Here is a 16,730-nt window from a genome sequence, read left to right on the forward strand (position 1 = left end):
CAGACGTTTTATGGTCGTCATCATGAACTCGTGGATCGTTATGGTGTATCCATCAGCACCATGAAAACTGATTTATTCAACGGGTCATAGTTTTCTTTTCCTCGTTTGTCTACCCCGGACTTGACTTTTTATGAGCAACTTGGCGGGCGTTTCTACAAAAGCAGAGGACGCTTATTCTATCGGTACACCTGGTCCATGCTCCCAGTTTTTAATGGAGTCCGAGTTGCTCATTTACTTTTGTGACTTTGTATGTATGATTTTAGTTACTTTATGTTCTTTGTTGTGTATGTCTTTTTTCCATGTTTGGTCTTTGTCCCTGGATTACATTCATTTGGTTACCGCTATAACCTTGGTTCCCTTGATTACTCTTTCTTAATTCACAAGACTAAAATGAGGTATTTTCTGTTACGGTGAAATATTTCTACTTCTTTAAAATCAGGATAGAAGGTACAGTTTGATGCTGCCTTTACATGTAATTCGCATTCAATCATATTATCAAATTCGCATTGGGTCAATGCGTATTGAAAAAGTCACACTTATTTTGAATTTGCATCAATGTGCATCTGAATTTGATTTTGCGTCCACACGCGTTTAAATTCGCAATAATAAATCGCGCACTTGTTTTCAGAATTCGCTTTCGCCGAAATGTATTTGAATGCCAATTAGTGAATCTGTATTATCGAAGCAAATTCAATAAAGTGCATTAATTCATTTTGCATTAGAAATTCGTTTAAATTGTCAACATGCAACTGGATTAGAAATTGCACTGAATGCTTATTAAATGCGCGTTATTTGACCTTGTGAACGCACCATGATGTATATGCGAAGAATCGAGTTAAAAAAAAAACTTGTTTTATCCAAACTCGTTTCAAATTACTTTTAATTATTAAAGTGATATGCAGTCTATTGAAACTAAGCAAAGTTTGCAAGGCAATATTTTTGTGAAAACAAAACACTTTATTACTATACAGCCCATTGGGCAGATGCACACGTGCGTACTTCAGAAGACTTGTCAAGATACTCATTATGAATATGTGCAGGTGGTAATTAGATACATACATAATGCCATATCAACATAGTATCATACTGAATGAAAAACAATAGTAATTTACCATAACCGCATACGACTTTATGCATGTATGCTGAGCCTTATTTAAGGGTCACTACTTCTTAAATATAGTTATTAGAATTGACTTTGCAAACACACACACACGGATTACATCATCATATTATATACTATACTAAGTACGAAGAACGCTATTTTCATTGGGCTTGAAAACTTCTTTACACTGAGTTGTATTTTTAGATAAAAATGATTGTATTCCAAATCCATGCAGAAATGGTGGATTGTGTATTGATCTTGTCGCTGACTTTATATGCCAGTGCAAAGAAAACTGGAAAGGAAAAACGTGTACTTTAAGTAAGTATTAGTCTTCAATGAAATAGCATAGATAACAAAGATTTTCTGAATAAAATAACTCATAACTGAAAATATCTTAAAATACTTCATGAATATCCATTCGATACAAATCAAAATTTCTTCTCAAAAAAGCTTCTCTCAATTTTGAGTCTTTGTGCCTTTTATCAAAATGAAAGACATCATCATTAGTTATGTAGAAGACGTTTAAGAAATAAATCACGAAAAATCAATTTATGATAGTCTTACTATGGACAGTTATGTCATACAATTCACCTCGAGCGACAGTTAAATACCGAAATAATTGGGAACTCCGTGGTAAAACAATTATGATGTGGAATTTGTGCGATTTATTTAGATTCTTAATTAGTTGAAAGACAAGTTTTTTTTTCATTTTTTTTTAAAACACGCAGCCTATATGTTGCACAAAATGGCGACAGTTATGGAGAGTTATGTGACAGGGTAGTCGAAACTAATTGTGATGCGTCTGAAATGGGTTGTTTTAACAGGTCATGTTAGAATAGTCTGCATTCTAAATAATTTGAATTACTCATTGCTCAATATATGAATATAAGTAAATCTAAACTGTAGTCATCTTTTAATTTGTAATACATATCTCTCTATATTGGAAGTGGTACTTTTTTCCAGAAAATTATAACTGCGATAACTCTACATGTTTAAATGATGGAAAGTGTATAGATTTGGATACAACATTTTCCTGTCAGTGTCACGAAGGATACGAAGGGAGCACTTGCCAAATCAGTGCGTACACTAGCTTGAATTTAACCAGTATATATGTGACTGTTATATATTTTTATTTATAAATATGTATCTGAATTCCCCATCAATGATACTTTGTAGCCCATCCCAAAATTTTGTTCACTAACCCAACCTTCAAGAAATCATATGAGATAAATTCAATACGCTGAAGTAGTTGGACTTGTAACTACATGGTCATGATATTTAAAAAAGGAAAATAAGAATACAAGTCGATATAACAAAGCCATGTACATGAACATTTTTCTATATTCATAAAATAAATGTTTGTTCATACATCATTTAGGTTTTAAAAATATAATTATTTGCGTACGGAAACGTTTTTGCTTTTCGTTTGTAACAGTGTATTTGATACATCTTAAAAGCTTAAAGTCATTATGGTCAGATACAATTCTTTAGTGACCAACTGGGTGTTCGACGTCATACGAACAGCGGGAAAACTTAAAACAGAAACATTTGATTCCGAAAATATCAAAAGTGTGACACTAACAGACGGACAGACGGAAAACATTGACGGTTTATTTTACTGCTTTCACGCATCATGGTGTAATATATTATTCAATAGTTATATTGCGTGTGCTCTTTCATTTTCATCATTCAATAACAGTGAAAGTGTGCTTTTAATTTACAGAATCTTTGAATGCCTGTGGGAGTTCGCCATGTAAGAACCAAGGAACTTGTATAAGTAATGGAAATAGCTTTACGTGCCTTTGCAAAGAAGGGTTCGAAGGTTCCATATGTGAAACCAATATCAACGATTGCAATCCATTTCCTTGGTATGTATCACGATCAAGAATTTGTAGCCTACCTGTAAAACGTTGGCCGTACTTTCAGATGACGCTTACCCTACCGGTACACCTGGTCCATGTTCCAAGTTTTCAGTGGAGTCCGGGTTGCTCATTTGCTTTTGTTACTTTGTATGTATGATTTTAGTTACTTTATGTTCTTTGTTGTGTATGTCTGTTTTCCATGTCTAGTCTTTGTCCCTGGATTACATTCTTTTGATTACCGATATAACCTTGGTTCCCTTGATTACCGATATAACCTTGGTTCCCTTGATTACTCTATTAATCGAGCTTTTTATCAGTTTTTTTTTTACTTGGGGATTTAAAATATTCTCATCAACAACCTTTTTTGTTCCAAGCAAATGTGCAATAGGCTGTGCGAAGCCCCTTACAGATTTGTTTGTTTTACTGTATTTTTTTGTTTTGTTTTTGGTTTGTCTATGAAGAAACACTTCAAATTCATGGTGTACTTTAATTAACCTCTGAAGCAAGGGTTTTATTTTCGTTATGATTTAAATTAAAAAACAATTTCTCGTTTTCCATAAAACAAATCTCTTCGATAAAACAAATATGTTCCAATTTTACGAATTTCAAATTTAAGTTCAACATATTTTATTTGATTATAGTCCACTAAAGAAAGTACATATGCATTTCTTATAAAGGAGCCTCATCAGGCTTGACATTTCAATATTCCTAAGATGCGGTGTATCCATCTTCACCATGAGAAATAATTTGTTCAACATGTCACAGACTTCCTTTGCTCTTTTGTCGACCCCGGCCTCGACATTTTATGAGCAACTCGACGAGTGTAGAAAAGAAGAGGACGCTTACCCTACCGATGCACCAGGTTCATGCTCCCAGCTGTTAGTGTAGTCGAATTCCTCATTTCCTTGTGTTTCTTTGTCTTTGTTATTTTGGTTATTTCATGGTGTCTGTTTCCCCTGTCTGGTCTTTATCCTTTGATTATATTCTTTTGATTTCTGCTCGAATCTTGGTTCCCTTAATAACTCTCTCAACGAAAATTTAGAAAAGAAAGTTTAAATATGGTATGTATATATAAAAACAAAACGAAAACAACCCCAGTGGACTGCCTCCCTCCCTCATTAGCCAAAGACGGTCTCTTGGCCTTCATTGTTAGATTAGAAATTTCCCTCTCCCGGAATCTGCCCTCAACCGGCCCCTGAAACGATTCAGGAAAACATTTTAGGTAGAACAATACGGTTAGGTCATTTCTGAAAATTAGGTCTCATTTTGTTGAAATAAGGCTGTTTTGGGGCAGTCCGCACAGAAATTTCAAGTATTTTGTCATAAAAAGTGCATTTTTTTTAAATCCTTGGCGTGTGTAGGTTCAATTTGTTTATAAGTATTTTAGTGATCATCGTTATAAAATTCAGTATCCATAGTAACATACTGAAAAAAATATTATTGAGTTTTAGTACAAATCATGGATGCCTTTCCAAAACTAACAGCCAAATACTATGTTTTATGAAATATCAGGCACTTAGACACTACCACAGGATGAAAGCATTCATGGTGTAGGTGGGAAAAGGGTGAAAATAATTAGACCCTTTTCGATTGATTCTCTAACAATTTTAGTTCCAAAAGTTCGTGCGAAATAAGGTATTTTGAAAATCATCTGTCTGATGCTGAGGAGAGAACCTAATACGGCAGGGGACTGAAAAGTTCCGGATACCATTCTTCATTTAAAATGCTTTTGTTTACCATTACATATATTACATCTGTCTATGTATAAATGCTTAACTACATTTAAACAATATATCCACCGAATTTCAACTTTATAAATTTTAAGTTTCACAAAATTTGATGAGGGTAACTTGGCCTGCGAAACTGTGCGCCTTAATGTAACTGTATAGTGCACCCTTAACATTTTTTTCAATTCTGTAAAAGAATTAACAAGTCCGTGAACAAAAAAAGTTACATTTTAAGTCAGTGAGCGTCAATAGTTCATATACTTAAATGATGGGAAGCCGAAGACTAATTGTTTTTACCGAGAAATTCTATTTTAATTCTAAAAGTTGAAGGCAGATAAACAATAAAAAAATTATTCTCACATTTAAACTTATGTTAAAATATATATTTAAGGAATTACTCAATCCGCTTGTCCAAATTGTAGGCACTACTCTTCCTAAACCGCTCAATGAATTTTGATAAAATTTTAAAGGAAGGTTTAGTGTCATCTGTAGATGTGCATGAAGGTATATAAATTCTGTCGACGGACTCTAAAGGAAGATAATCCAAATTAAGGGTTTTACATGTTAAATCCTCGTAAGAACATAAGATAAACTCTAAACCGCTTATGGAATTTTGATCTTATTTTATAAGAACGTTGGGTATCATTTATAGATGTGCATGAAAGAATATAATTACTGTTGGATGACTTCAAAAGGAGATAAATTCAAAATAAAGGTTTTACATTTGAGTCCATTTGAAGCAAGGTATTCTCTTTGTGATCTTTTTCATAGTATTTCCAGTTGTATCAGTATATAACGAGTAAATGATCATAAAAGTTAATGACGTCTATAAGGTAATAGAAGTTTTATATTATCCAAGATAGTTACTTCTGGAATTAATTTGTTAAAAAAAATAATTTAAAAAAAACTGTATACCACTTAAATGCACTTTTTATAAAATGTATTTTACATGTACTAATGTCCATTTACATAGTGTTATTTCTAATATAATACTGTATTGTTTCTGATACATCTCTATATTTATTTTTTTACATGATTGTTATGTATCTTTGACATTTATTTTGAATGATTTAGTGCAAACATTGAGTACCTATAGATAATAATTTAATATACGGTTATTTTAGTTACAACGGTGGGCGTTGCATTGATGGTGATAACTGGTATATATGCGACTGTGCTGATGGGTTTGCAGGCCCAGACTGTCGAGTCAGTAAGTAGAACTGATTGAGCTGTACTACTTTGATTCCAGAAAAAAAGTTACCAGGCATCACTACTCTTGTGACAAATGCAATTACTAAAACTTTATAAAAATAAAAAAAAACCTGAAAAGCTGAATGAAATATTCTTTGAAAAAAAACCAAATAAACGTCTAACGCTAATATAGTTATGAGATATGACATTTACGGTTCCTTCTACGGAAGGTTAAAAGATTAGAAGCCTTCGCTGTTTATAGCTTCAACTGAAACAAGAATGTGAAATACCAAATGCTGACAGCCACTGGAAAATTGGAGAGTTAAGTAGGGCATATAGTAATGTTATCTTGACGATCATAATCAGCTTTTACACTTATAGCCTGCAAGGCAAGTCCGACGCATAAAGCTACCCAATTTTAGCCAGTCGATACCGTGTCCAAAAGACACTATATGGGTTCTTCTAAAAACTACAATTATAGTATGTACACCTAGAATATTCATCCACAGAGATGAATTAGGGTAAAAAAACAAAGAGAAATTATGTTTATGGTGATATAAGCATAATATACTTTTTAAAATTGTTTTAAAAACAAAAATACATTTTTTTATATAAATACACGTATTGCAAATTTAGTATACGGTACACATATTTAAAGGTGTTGACTAGATGTTTTAGGGATTTTCAAATTTTGTGTATAATGCTTTGTTTTAAATACCTACAGGTTCAATGTTTCATATTTTATATTTTATCACATTCTTATAACTGTGTAGTTGCCCGAAGAAGGCATACATTTGAAACCCTTCCCTTCAAAACGTAAGGTATATAGTGGTTATGATGTCCGCCCAGTCTTGTATCCGCAACAACTCTGAAGCTATTGACTGGACTATGATGAAACTGTCATTGTGTATCTCCTATTTACAATCACCCTTTTTCTGTCTGCCCTTGACAGTTGTCTGTAATAGAATTCGATTAGAAGGAATCATAGATACAAATGTTTTTGGCTGATTGCCTTTGCATAATGACTTGTACGCGTCTCCCCATTCCAGTTTCCTTGCTCATTCGATTGATTCTGACTAAATATACTTTAAACATTTGCAAGTTTAAGAATTTGTCGTTTTATTCGAGAACGTCTGTGGTCGATTTTTTTCATAGACAGGACCTCCAATATTTCCAAAAAGACAATCGATGAATTCTAAATTACTGTTTAAGTCTCTTCACTACAATCTATTTGAGCGTATATATTATAATGGTTTGCTAAAATCATACGCGTTGTAAGGCCAAAAACGGTATTATTTACAAATTCATTTAGTGGTTTCATCGATGTTATCATCGACCTTTTGAATTGGTTACGTTTCGATTAAGCATATTATTTCTTGTTGGTAATTTATTGACTTACAGCGACCTTGGAGACTTTTTACAGTGTTTAACCAAAATTGGGCATATTACTGAATGTTTAGAAATGTTCTTTTATACTTTTTGTGTCCTTTATACTTCTGTTTCCCAAACTCAATAAAAACCCGACCCAAAAACATTATTCATCGTTGTTACTCCGGGAAAGACGGTACACCTAGATACAGATACGTACTTCTTTGTAGAGATTCCTCATACTTTGTGAATAAAAATTTTTATCAAATCATCTTCCAAATATACGGAAGAAGATGCTTTCAAAATGCTATATTTGTGATCGACAACATACTTGTCGAGTGTCATGGTCATTAACAAATAGTCGGTATTCCAGTGGGAACAGATTGTACTCCTCTACTCGCTGACCTATGCCTTCACTCATATGAGGCTGACTTGGATATCTACAAATATAAAATAAATTCTAGATGTTTTTTTTTATATGTAGTACCTAATGTTCATTCATATTTTAGATAATGCAAGATAGTGGTAAATGTTAAGTTCCAATTTTCAATGTGTTGCCACTCTCATTTTGTGTCAGAAGACAGAGATATTCCGAACATTTGTTCACAATATAAATGTAGATTTATATCAAGACTAAGTGATTTATGTTCAGGGTTAGACCATAAGTCCTGGAGTGTTGTTTTTGAATTATAGTACAAAATTATATGCATCATTATAGATATAAACGAATGCCTGTCAGATCCCTGTACTTACGGAAGTACTTGTGTTGATGGTATTGGATCATTTGAGTGCATTTGTCCTAGCGGAAGATCGGGAACATTGTGTGAGATAGTGGATGGACAGAAACCAACTCCACTATCCTGTATATTTAACAGGAGAAGCTATCCTGATCAATCGAATTGGGAACATGACTGTAACTCATGCGTGTGTAAAAACGGAATTGTCACATGCAGTAAGGTAATATATATAATAGTGTTACTGCAATTATAATTGATAAATATTGCACCTAGCAGACATGGTATTATACGAGCTGGCGAATGCAATATTGTACCATATTGAGGGATGATTCTCCCCACTACAAATGTAATATTTTCTTTATAAATAATAATAGATATTTAATACAGCCTTAAGAGTTTGTATAGATACAATGCATTCTTTTACAAATTTATTTGGTATTGAGCTAGTTCTAATATCGATCAAATTTGAACTAGTTTCAATATACCTCACTTACGAGTGTTTGTCCATCCAGCCAATTATTCTGCGATTACCGTTAATTGACATTATTCTTATATATTTCATATCAATATTACAGTTTCAACAACGCACTAGACAAAGTGATTCCCCCGCATTGCACCTGGACATAATTGTTTTGCCTAAACACTTGAAGTAGGAATACTCTAGAAACATTTTTGTGAGACAAATATTGTCATCGCAAATGAAAGATTTGTCTATTGAAACAAAGGATATATAATAAATATGTTACTTTTAAGAAGCTACTAAGCTGCTAATAAGATTTATACCAATCCTCCAATACACATGCACAAGAATGCAAACGAAATATTGAAATTAAAACGAAATAAAAGAAGCTCGCCACTATGGATATATACACTTTCCCAAAATTTCAATGTAATTGATGCAAGCGTATATGTATTATCGCGCGAAAATATGTGGACGAACAGACAAACGCACGGACGGGCGGAAAGACGGACCGATGGACAATGGTAAAATAATATGCCCCAACTTTCGTTTTGGAATAATCAGTCTTGGCTTTTGACAACGAAGCAATATTTGGAATAGTTTGGTTCTTTTCCGAAAATTATATACTTGTAAGTGATTAACAAGTATATCATATTTTTTGTCAATATGACTTCTTTTATTACGCTTAAATGGTAAAACTACATCCACTTCTTTACGGTGTCATAAAACACAATGGGATAAAGCATGATCAATAAGTTCAAAAAATAAGGTAACAATTATTTTTTTCGAAATCAATTATCAGAAATATAAAGCTAAATGTATCTGATGAAAAAGTAGATGGTTTATTATACACATACTGCTTATAGTAGAGGGTGTTACGCTACAGTATCACGCGAGGTAAATATATTTACCTCGTGTGATACTTTAGCATAACACTCTCTACTACAGGCAGTATGTGTTATATTATACTGAATACGAGAGTGTGATATATCGAGAGGAGAGAGGTGTGATATATCGTTAACGTATCATTGACTGAAAATATAAATTATGTTTCAACAATTTAATAAAGTAACAACAAAAAAAACGTTAACAATTTCGAAAATTAGATAGTTTCAAAAGCGGAATCGACACCCTTCTGTTTATTGTCGAAAACTTTTCACAGAACTTTCAACTGCTCTTTTAGTTTGTTTCGAATCTTTGCCAGCTAGAAGTTGCTGTATATTATCCTCATCAGCGTCGGCGGGGCAAGTAAGGATGTGCAGAGATTAGACTAAAATATCACATCACCCATTATCAATTCAGAATTCAAGATTTTTGTATAACGTATGATATTATAAACTTCAAAACTTTAAACTTGATAATGTTAAAGGGTATTTAAAGTGAATAAGCTTATCCTTCAGTGTACAATGAAAAATATCACTACACAAACATGTTTTTTTTATAATGAAAAGGTATGGTGTGGTCCTCCAAACTGTCTAGAGAATACTAAACATTCCCAGAATCTTATTCAATGCGCGGAAGGGCAAACTTGTGTAATACAGACTGACAGATTGTGCTTCAGTCCACCATGTATACCATTTGGACAGTGTCAAGACCTGGAACTTACCTTAAATCCAGTTCCTTATTACATCGATTCCAAGTGTTCATCACACAAAAGTTCACTCTCAACTACTTGTGCCAAGATTTCACTGTTATTTGACAAATCAAAAACTCCTGCGGTAAGTTTAAATTCTTTGAAAAGTTTTGAAGAAGAATGGAAGAAAAAGAAAAATGTTTTTAATGCAAGCAAAATGCCTAACCGTTGACTCATTTTGATATACCTTAAAAGCGAAACTATCCGAAAAGGACTTGTACCCTATATTACTTGTATTATTAGAACATAATTTGAAATTGATTTGATATCATAAAAGTTGCAGAGATGTTGATCTTACACGCCATGAATTGTTTTGCCTACTAAAAGACTAAAAGATAAATCTTTTTATGCGGCACATCTTTAATGACTTAAACGGGATATTTTAAGATCAAAAGCAGGTGCTCACCAATACTGTTATTGCAACTTGGAAACGTGTCTGAAGCTATATTTATAGATTTAGTCACGACTGTAAAACTGATTTTAATCAATAAAGTAACAAAATCATGACTACTGATTACGAATTAAAATGTTGGTAGCAGTCTAGGCAAATTCAAACACTAGTTCAAAGTACAAAAAAAGAGTAATTCATTTACATCACTACATAAACATTATCTTTAACCGTTGTTACCGTCTGTGATTATGAAGAATATTGTTCTAGTCACTTTCACCAAAGACCTTGTTTTTACAGTCGACATTTGTTCATTTTTTTGTTGCGTGTAGCTGCAACCGTTGTCGTGCTAGATATATATCCCAAGGAAAATGGGACTGGCGGAATAAAAGACGAACAAGGTGATATCAGTTTTACACCAGTCGTTAAGTTTAATAAAATAACATAATATTGCCCGATTGTCATAACTATATTTACATCACTCACTACATATTTAACAGAACGACACTTTGTTTTGCCAAGTTAGTGCTTGTTTTTTTTTTCGCAATGTCAAAAAGTGTCAAAAATTATGGTCAGTTACTGCTCTCCATACTGACAATTTTTCACAATTTCTTTTGGTCTGCGAAATAAAAATTAAAATTAAAATAGACAAATGTCGACACTAGAAATAATATATTACGCACAACTCTTTGGTGTTAGTGTCAGATAAATGAAAAACAGAAAACTGAATAATACATTGAATACGCTGTTGTTTTCAGGGGGTCTCTGTTGAATCAGTTTGCGATTCGATACGTAAGTTTTCGGTGCTAAAGGCACTATCACAGGACCAGACGATGTACGTTGCTTGTGACATTTCATCCCGACTGGATTCAATTGATGTTTTAATTGTAAGTACACTTTAACTGTATTGAGAATGGTAAAATCAAAATAATGTTATAACTGTGGCAACAACATTCTTATATTCTTGGTAAAACATTTTGTGACTTTCCATGACCAAAACATCGTGTCAGGACAGCTTACTATTTGTTCATTTATACAATGTCATTAGTTCAAAGTCTTTAACCATTTAGTGCATTTTTACCTGCGTCACCACCATTGAAAGCAAGTGTAGTAGCCATTTGATTTCGTTACACCGTCCCTTACGCTAAAAATTAGCTATTTTTTTAACTTTACATTGTCAATGATTGTAATGTTTATTTTAGGTTAAGACTTGAGCCAAAAAAGAATAAGCATGTTCTTTCTGATTTCTTGACAAAATTTTGTTTATTTCCGATCTGATTTTGATTTTTTTTATAAGATTCCTCATAAAAATCCTTGCCTGCGTATTACTGTCAGATTTCAGATATCTTTTACAGTTTTCAAATTTTAAGGGGCCAAAAGGTGCCACATACTACAAATCGTCATTGTATTTTTGGATTCCTGCTTCACATGGCGTTAATTATTAACTTTGTCCATTAATTTTGCTATGACGTGTCTTAATTTTTCATTGACGTCAGTTTATTTTGTAAATGGAATTAATAACTTTATTTTTGACTGTTGATTTTTTAATTTAGTATTGTTTGTATTCACAGTAATTGATCTTTGATTTGAATTTTTATAACTTTCTAAATTAATTTGTTTGTTTGGTTTTGATGTCTTTTTATTCCCTATCTGCCGCCCATACACAAGGAAATGTATTAAGTTTAACAGTACCACATGTTAAATCTAACGAAAACCATTATACATGTGTATGAATAAAAATACTTTACAGGTTTCGACATCAAAAATATAAAATAAATGTTTAACTGAGTTGTATAACTAAAATACTTTATTTTCTCTTGTGTGCCAAAATACAAGATTATTTTTTCCTAAAATTATGACACTGTCAATAGTAAAGATGATACAAAATGTAAAACAAACCCACAAAAACAAACAATGTTTTTTCGTTCTACATAAGCCATATCTCAATTCCTTTGTACTTGGAAAGAAAAACTTAGTTTTCTTGGTTTTATGCTTTGAAGTCGGTAGATGGCTCTGATGGTATGGTTACAGATGAACAAAAAGTAAAAACAGCGGTTGAGAACATAACACATGTGATAAGTTCAAAAAAGAGTGGAAGTGCAGCGCTGGCAGCTGTGGTTGAAGTAGAGGTGTACTTGACCGACGATTTGGAGTCACCTACATTAAGTAATGCTCTTTTTTATATTTTAAATATTAGTATTTCATTCCATACACATCGCTTAAAGAAAACATTTACAGCAGAATCCATGAAGTAAATCTTTCCATGACATATATACTACTACTATCTGATAAGAATCTATTTTGCTAATTCAAACACACATTTTCTTGTGTAGGCAGTACAGAAAGTAAAAACGAAGAGGTCTTGTTAAAAATTTCCAAATTGAACGAACGTTTGGCTAAACACTTGTCCGATATATGAGGTGTTGACATAGAGCCGCATTCATTTTACATGAATTTAAGAAATAAGGACACACAAAAAAGTCAAGAATTAAGCTACACGCATTAAGTCCAGCTGAATTATGAACAGTTTTCTTTAAATGTACAACTTTTTAGTACAGTTTAGGTAACCTAAAACATTGGGAGAATTGTTGTTAGTTCTAGCAGTATTTTAACTTAAAATATGTTTTTTAAAATTTTTATCTTATTTTATTGCAGAATCTATGTACCTCCTTCCAGTAGTGTGTTCAGTCATAGGGATTTTTGGAGTGCTAGCTTCATCCTTCATTGTTGTTTTCCATGTTCGTCAGGAACGGACTCTTGAACGAACAAAAGCTCACGCAAAATATGTAGAGCAAAGAGCTAACAATGAAAATGAAGAGAATTTAAGACGGTTTAAAAATCCATTGTTTTTAGGTACAAGTAAAGATTTAGAGAAATCTACCAAATCGATAAAAGACGAAGACAAACTTGAGAAAAGTCCCATGCATAAACCCGAGTCTATTAACGAAACTACATCTATAACACCAAAAAAGACTAAAACAAAGGATATCAATATAGAACTTTCAAAATCAAGCTCAAGAGCTGCAGAACAAAAGAAAGAGTTAATAGAAATATCTAGAACTATTGGTGTTGAGCTTGAAAGTGAAGTTGTAGTATAATTTACCAGTTTGTTGTGACAACATTTTAGAGATTTAGTTATGTAAGGCATATGAAGTACAGAGAATGTGCCCTTGGTACCTTATCTGATCATCTGACAATCATGTGGTGCGATTTGACACTTGCCATGATTCAAGATCTGAAGATCAGAATTTTTGTCATAAATGAATTGTAGTGTTGTTTTTACAGTTCTATTTGTCAATGCTGATGTGCAACTGAAATAATGCTGATAGTCGTTCTATAATGTATTTAAAGCAAATATCTTCGTGAAATAGAATCAGAAACTCTTTACAGCGATTGGTAATAAAAAGGGTATTAATGTTTTGGCATCATCCGTTAAGAAAAAAGAAGAGGCTACAGGCAAACTATTGGAGAAACTTCATAAAATTTCTGTATCGTTGTCATTACTTTTCAGTTTGGACAGTTACTTTATTAATTGGTGTGGTATTTTTACAATACCACAAAAATTATATAGATCTCTATGATTTTGCACTGAAAAGTTTCATACCTCAGAATGAAAGCTAGGATTGATTTGGGAGGGGATATGACACTAATCATTTCGGAGATAATGACCAAACAAATGGGTCAAACAAAACAATTTTGTCTTGTTTCTTCACAATGAAATGGATTTCTACAAGCTTGTACTACTAAATTCCTAATCGACCTGTTTCCATTCACATTAATTATTAGCAATCAGTAGTAGTGGTTACTTATTGGTAAGCGCATATCTTGGAGTTGGCACTCAGAAACAGTAAGAACTGTCTTAAAGATGTACATGTCATACAATTCAATGTAGATCAATCAAGAAAAATAGTATATTTTCATTTTCAATCGAACCACCTATCAATAACAATAATCAAATTCATCGATTAAACGTTTTCATGGAGTATTAATTTAAATGTATTAAATTTGAAAAGCTAATCAATCAATAACTGATCGAAGCGTGCTCGAGATGTAATTGATGGCTAGCTTGATCGTTTGGTAATGTCAGGATCATGAATCAATTCATGAAAAACGAGTATTATCTTGCTTTTAATTAAATATTCATTTCAATCGTTATTGTTTTAACGTATTCTTCATGAGCGTTTTAAATTAAAACATTTTTTCGGAAAGAAGATATACTTTGTTTCATTTTTTATTCATTCCAAACAATGTAAATTAAATGCACCTTTTTAACCATGTGTATATTAAGATTTGCTAATAACCATACGGACTTTATACTTTTGAATTTGTTTCTTCGTCTAAATAATATAATAATAAAATTTGCTCCCAATAGAGACTGTAACTATGGTATGTTTTGTGACCCTTTGATATAATGCATTTCTTGTAATACTTTCGATTCTAAAGCATTCATGTTCCTTATAAGTAGGTACTTCTATTTTGCAACTACTGTTTTAGTTTTTTATTTCTTAGATTTGCACAACCTCAAAAATATCATCTTTGATTGGGACATCATATTTATAACTGATGCTTTTTCAGGAATATTTATGGTATTAGTTTCATGTAAGTCAATTGCAGTATATGTAAACTCGATCGAGAATTAAACAGTTGTGAAAGGAACGCTGGGTACGTCTCAAGATTATTTCATGTTGATATAGCGCCTCCAAGCATATCTAGAAAGCCTTCATTTTCTTCAGACAAATTTGTGAATGCATTTTAAACGCGATATAAATAAAGGAAAACCCTTATAAATTATCCCGATCAAATCGCTTTTCTAAGATGATGTGTTTAAGACTAACTCATTTTATTTTCAATACCTCATTTAAAGTGGTTTTTTTTAATTTTGTATAATCATATTTCAATACAGAAGTGAAAAAAAAATTGGCTATTCTTTTCTTGATCGCTGTAGAAAATAGGTACCGCACGATAGGTGTTCACAGTAGGTTCTCCTATAGACTTTGTGTTTTGTGTAATGAAAATAAATATTTCACATAATAAACTAGCCAAAGGTTGATTTACATTGACGGGTGAAAATGGCATCCTCAATTTCGTGAAAACTGATATTTGAGTCACAGCAAACAACTTGCTGATCAAAAGTTTTAACCCTAAAACTTAATAGCCTCTATTTTTAACTTATCTGTACTGCACAATTGGTCAATACTAAGCTGGTTTTCTTAAATTTTACAAAACCAGGCAGTACATTATCCATTCCAAGTGAAATACAAATTTCTGCGCCAATGCAAACCCATGTTACATCTGGACATTATGAAACTTTCATGTCCTTTCTATTATAATTCCTGAAGATTTGGTGGGTTCGTGATGGTACAGACATTACAAATTTGATAAAATGATAAATTTTGAACCAAAATCAAGCTTTTTTTGGCAAAAAACTAGAGTTTTCATCCAATTCAACTTAATTTAGTACTCAACCAGAACTAACCAAAACATTCTAAAATGGTAATGTTGATGTACTACATTCAGTCCTTATCAAAAATGTCGATTGCCATGCTTAGAAATTCAACCTAGTGGAGGGCTTCTTAGTCCATTGCTATCAGTTTTCGACTTGTGCATTTTTTGTAAGATAGCTCTTTCCGTTATTTATAAATTAAATAATTCATTTTTGTGTAGTCAATTTTTCTCTGTAAAATTGTCATTTCATAATTTCCCATCAGTATTATTATATTTTCATTAAATGTGCAACAGAAATGTGTGCTGATACGTTTAATTACTAGTTATGTTATACTAACAAACAATATATGTAGAACGAGAACCAAAAAGGATGTATTTTCTCGTCTTTCATCTTAAAAAGTACAAATATTCGGAAAAAAATCAGTAATAAATGCTATTTTGTCTATTAGTAGCATAATTTGAAATATTTATAAATATTATTTCAAATTTACAGTAGAAACCGAACGTGTAGGTAGTTCATAAATATTATGATGTGTATAAACTTATCAATCAATTGGTCCATCCATGGTAATTTAAGGCAGCATTTTCAGATTTATTCCATTTTTATACGTTTACGTTTGTTATTCATTCAATTATATTGATAACAGTCTTGTGAAGAAAAATGTTCATTCACCTTTGTTTATAAAAGAAAAAATATAACATTAACTATAGAACGATGCATTACTAGGCGTCACATCAATTCAGAATTATTCAATCGAACGTCCGTGGAATTGTTTATATCAAAATTCTAATTTTCTGTTGTTCTTATGTACATCAA

General features: G+C 32.2%; 1 protein-coding gene across 2 annotated transcripts in view; it reads left to right on the forward strand.

Annotated features, from left to right (window-relative positions):
* LOC148623726 (protein jagged-1-like) overlaps positions 1-13,743 on the forward strand; it is a 48,293-nt gene extending 34,550 nt beyond the window's left edge. For both annotated transcript variants that reach the window (XM_088565781.1, XM_088565782.1), the window contains 9 exons: positions 1,307-1,420; positions 2,066-2,179; positions 2,826-2,970; positions 5,816-5,901; positions 7,969-8,207; positions 9,899-10,165; positions 11,227-11,355; positions 12,469-12,634; positions 13,124-13,743. In XM_088565781.1, the coding sequence (XP_088421907.1) occupies positions 1,307-1,420; positions 2,066-2,179; positions 2,826-2,970; positions 5,816-5,901; positions 7,969-8,207; positions 9,899-10,165; positions 11,227-11,355; positions 12,469-12,634; positions 13,124-13,566 (1,703 nt within the window). In that variant the 3' untranslated portion in view covers positions 13,567-13,743. The remainder of the gene's footprint in view (positions 1-1,306; positions 1,421-2,065; positions 2,180-2,825; positions 2,971-5,815; positions 5,902-7,968; positions 8,208-9,898; positions 10,166-11,226; positions 11,356-12,468; positions 12,635-13,123) is intronic.
* The last annotated feature ends 2,987 nt before the right edge of the window (positions 13,744-16,730 follow it).

The sequence above is a fragment of the Perna viridis genome, chromosome 2 (genome assembly GCF_037379345.1).
Source record: "Perna viridis isolate PV_CMFRI_1.1 ecotype Kerala chromosome 2, ASM3737934v1, whole genome shotgun sequence".
Classification (NCBI taxonomy): domain Eukaryota; kingdom Metazoa; phylum Mollusca; class Bivalvia; order Mytilida; family Mytilidae; genus Perna; species Perna viridis.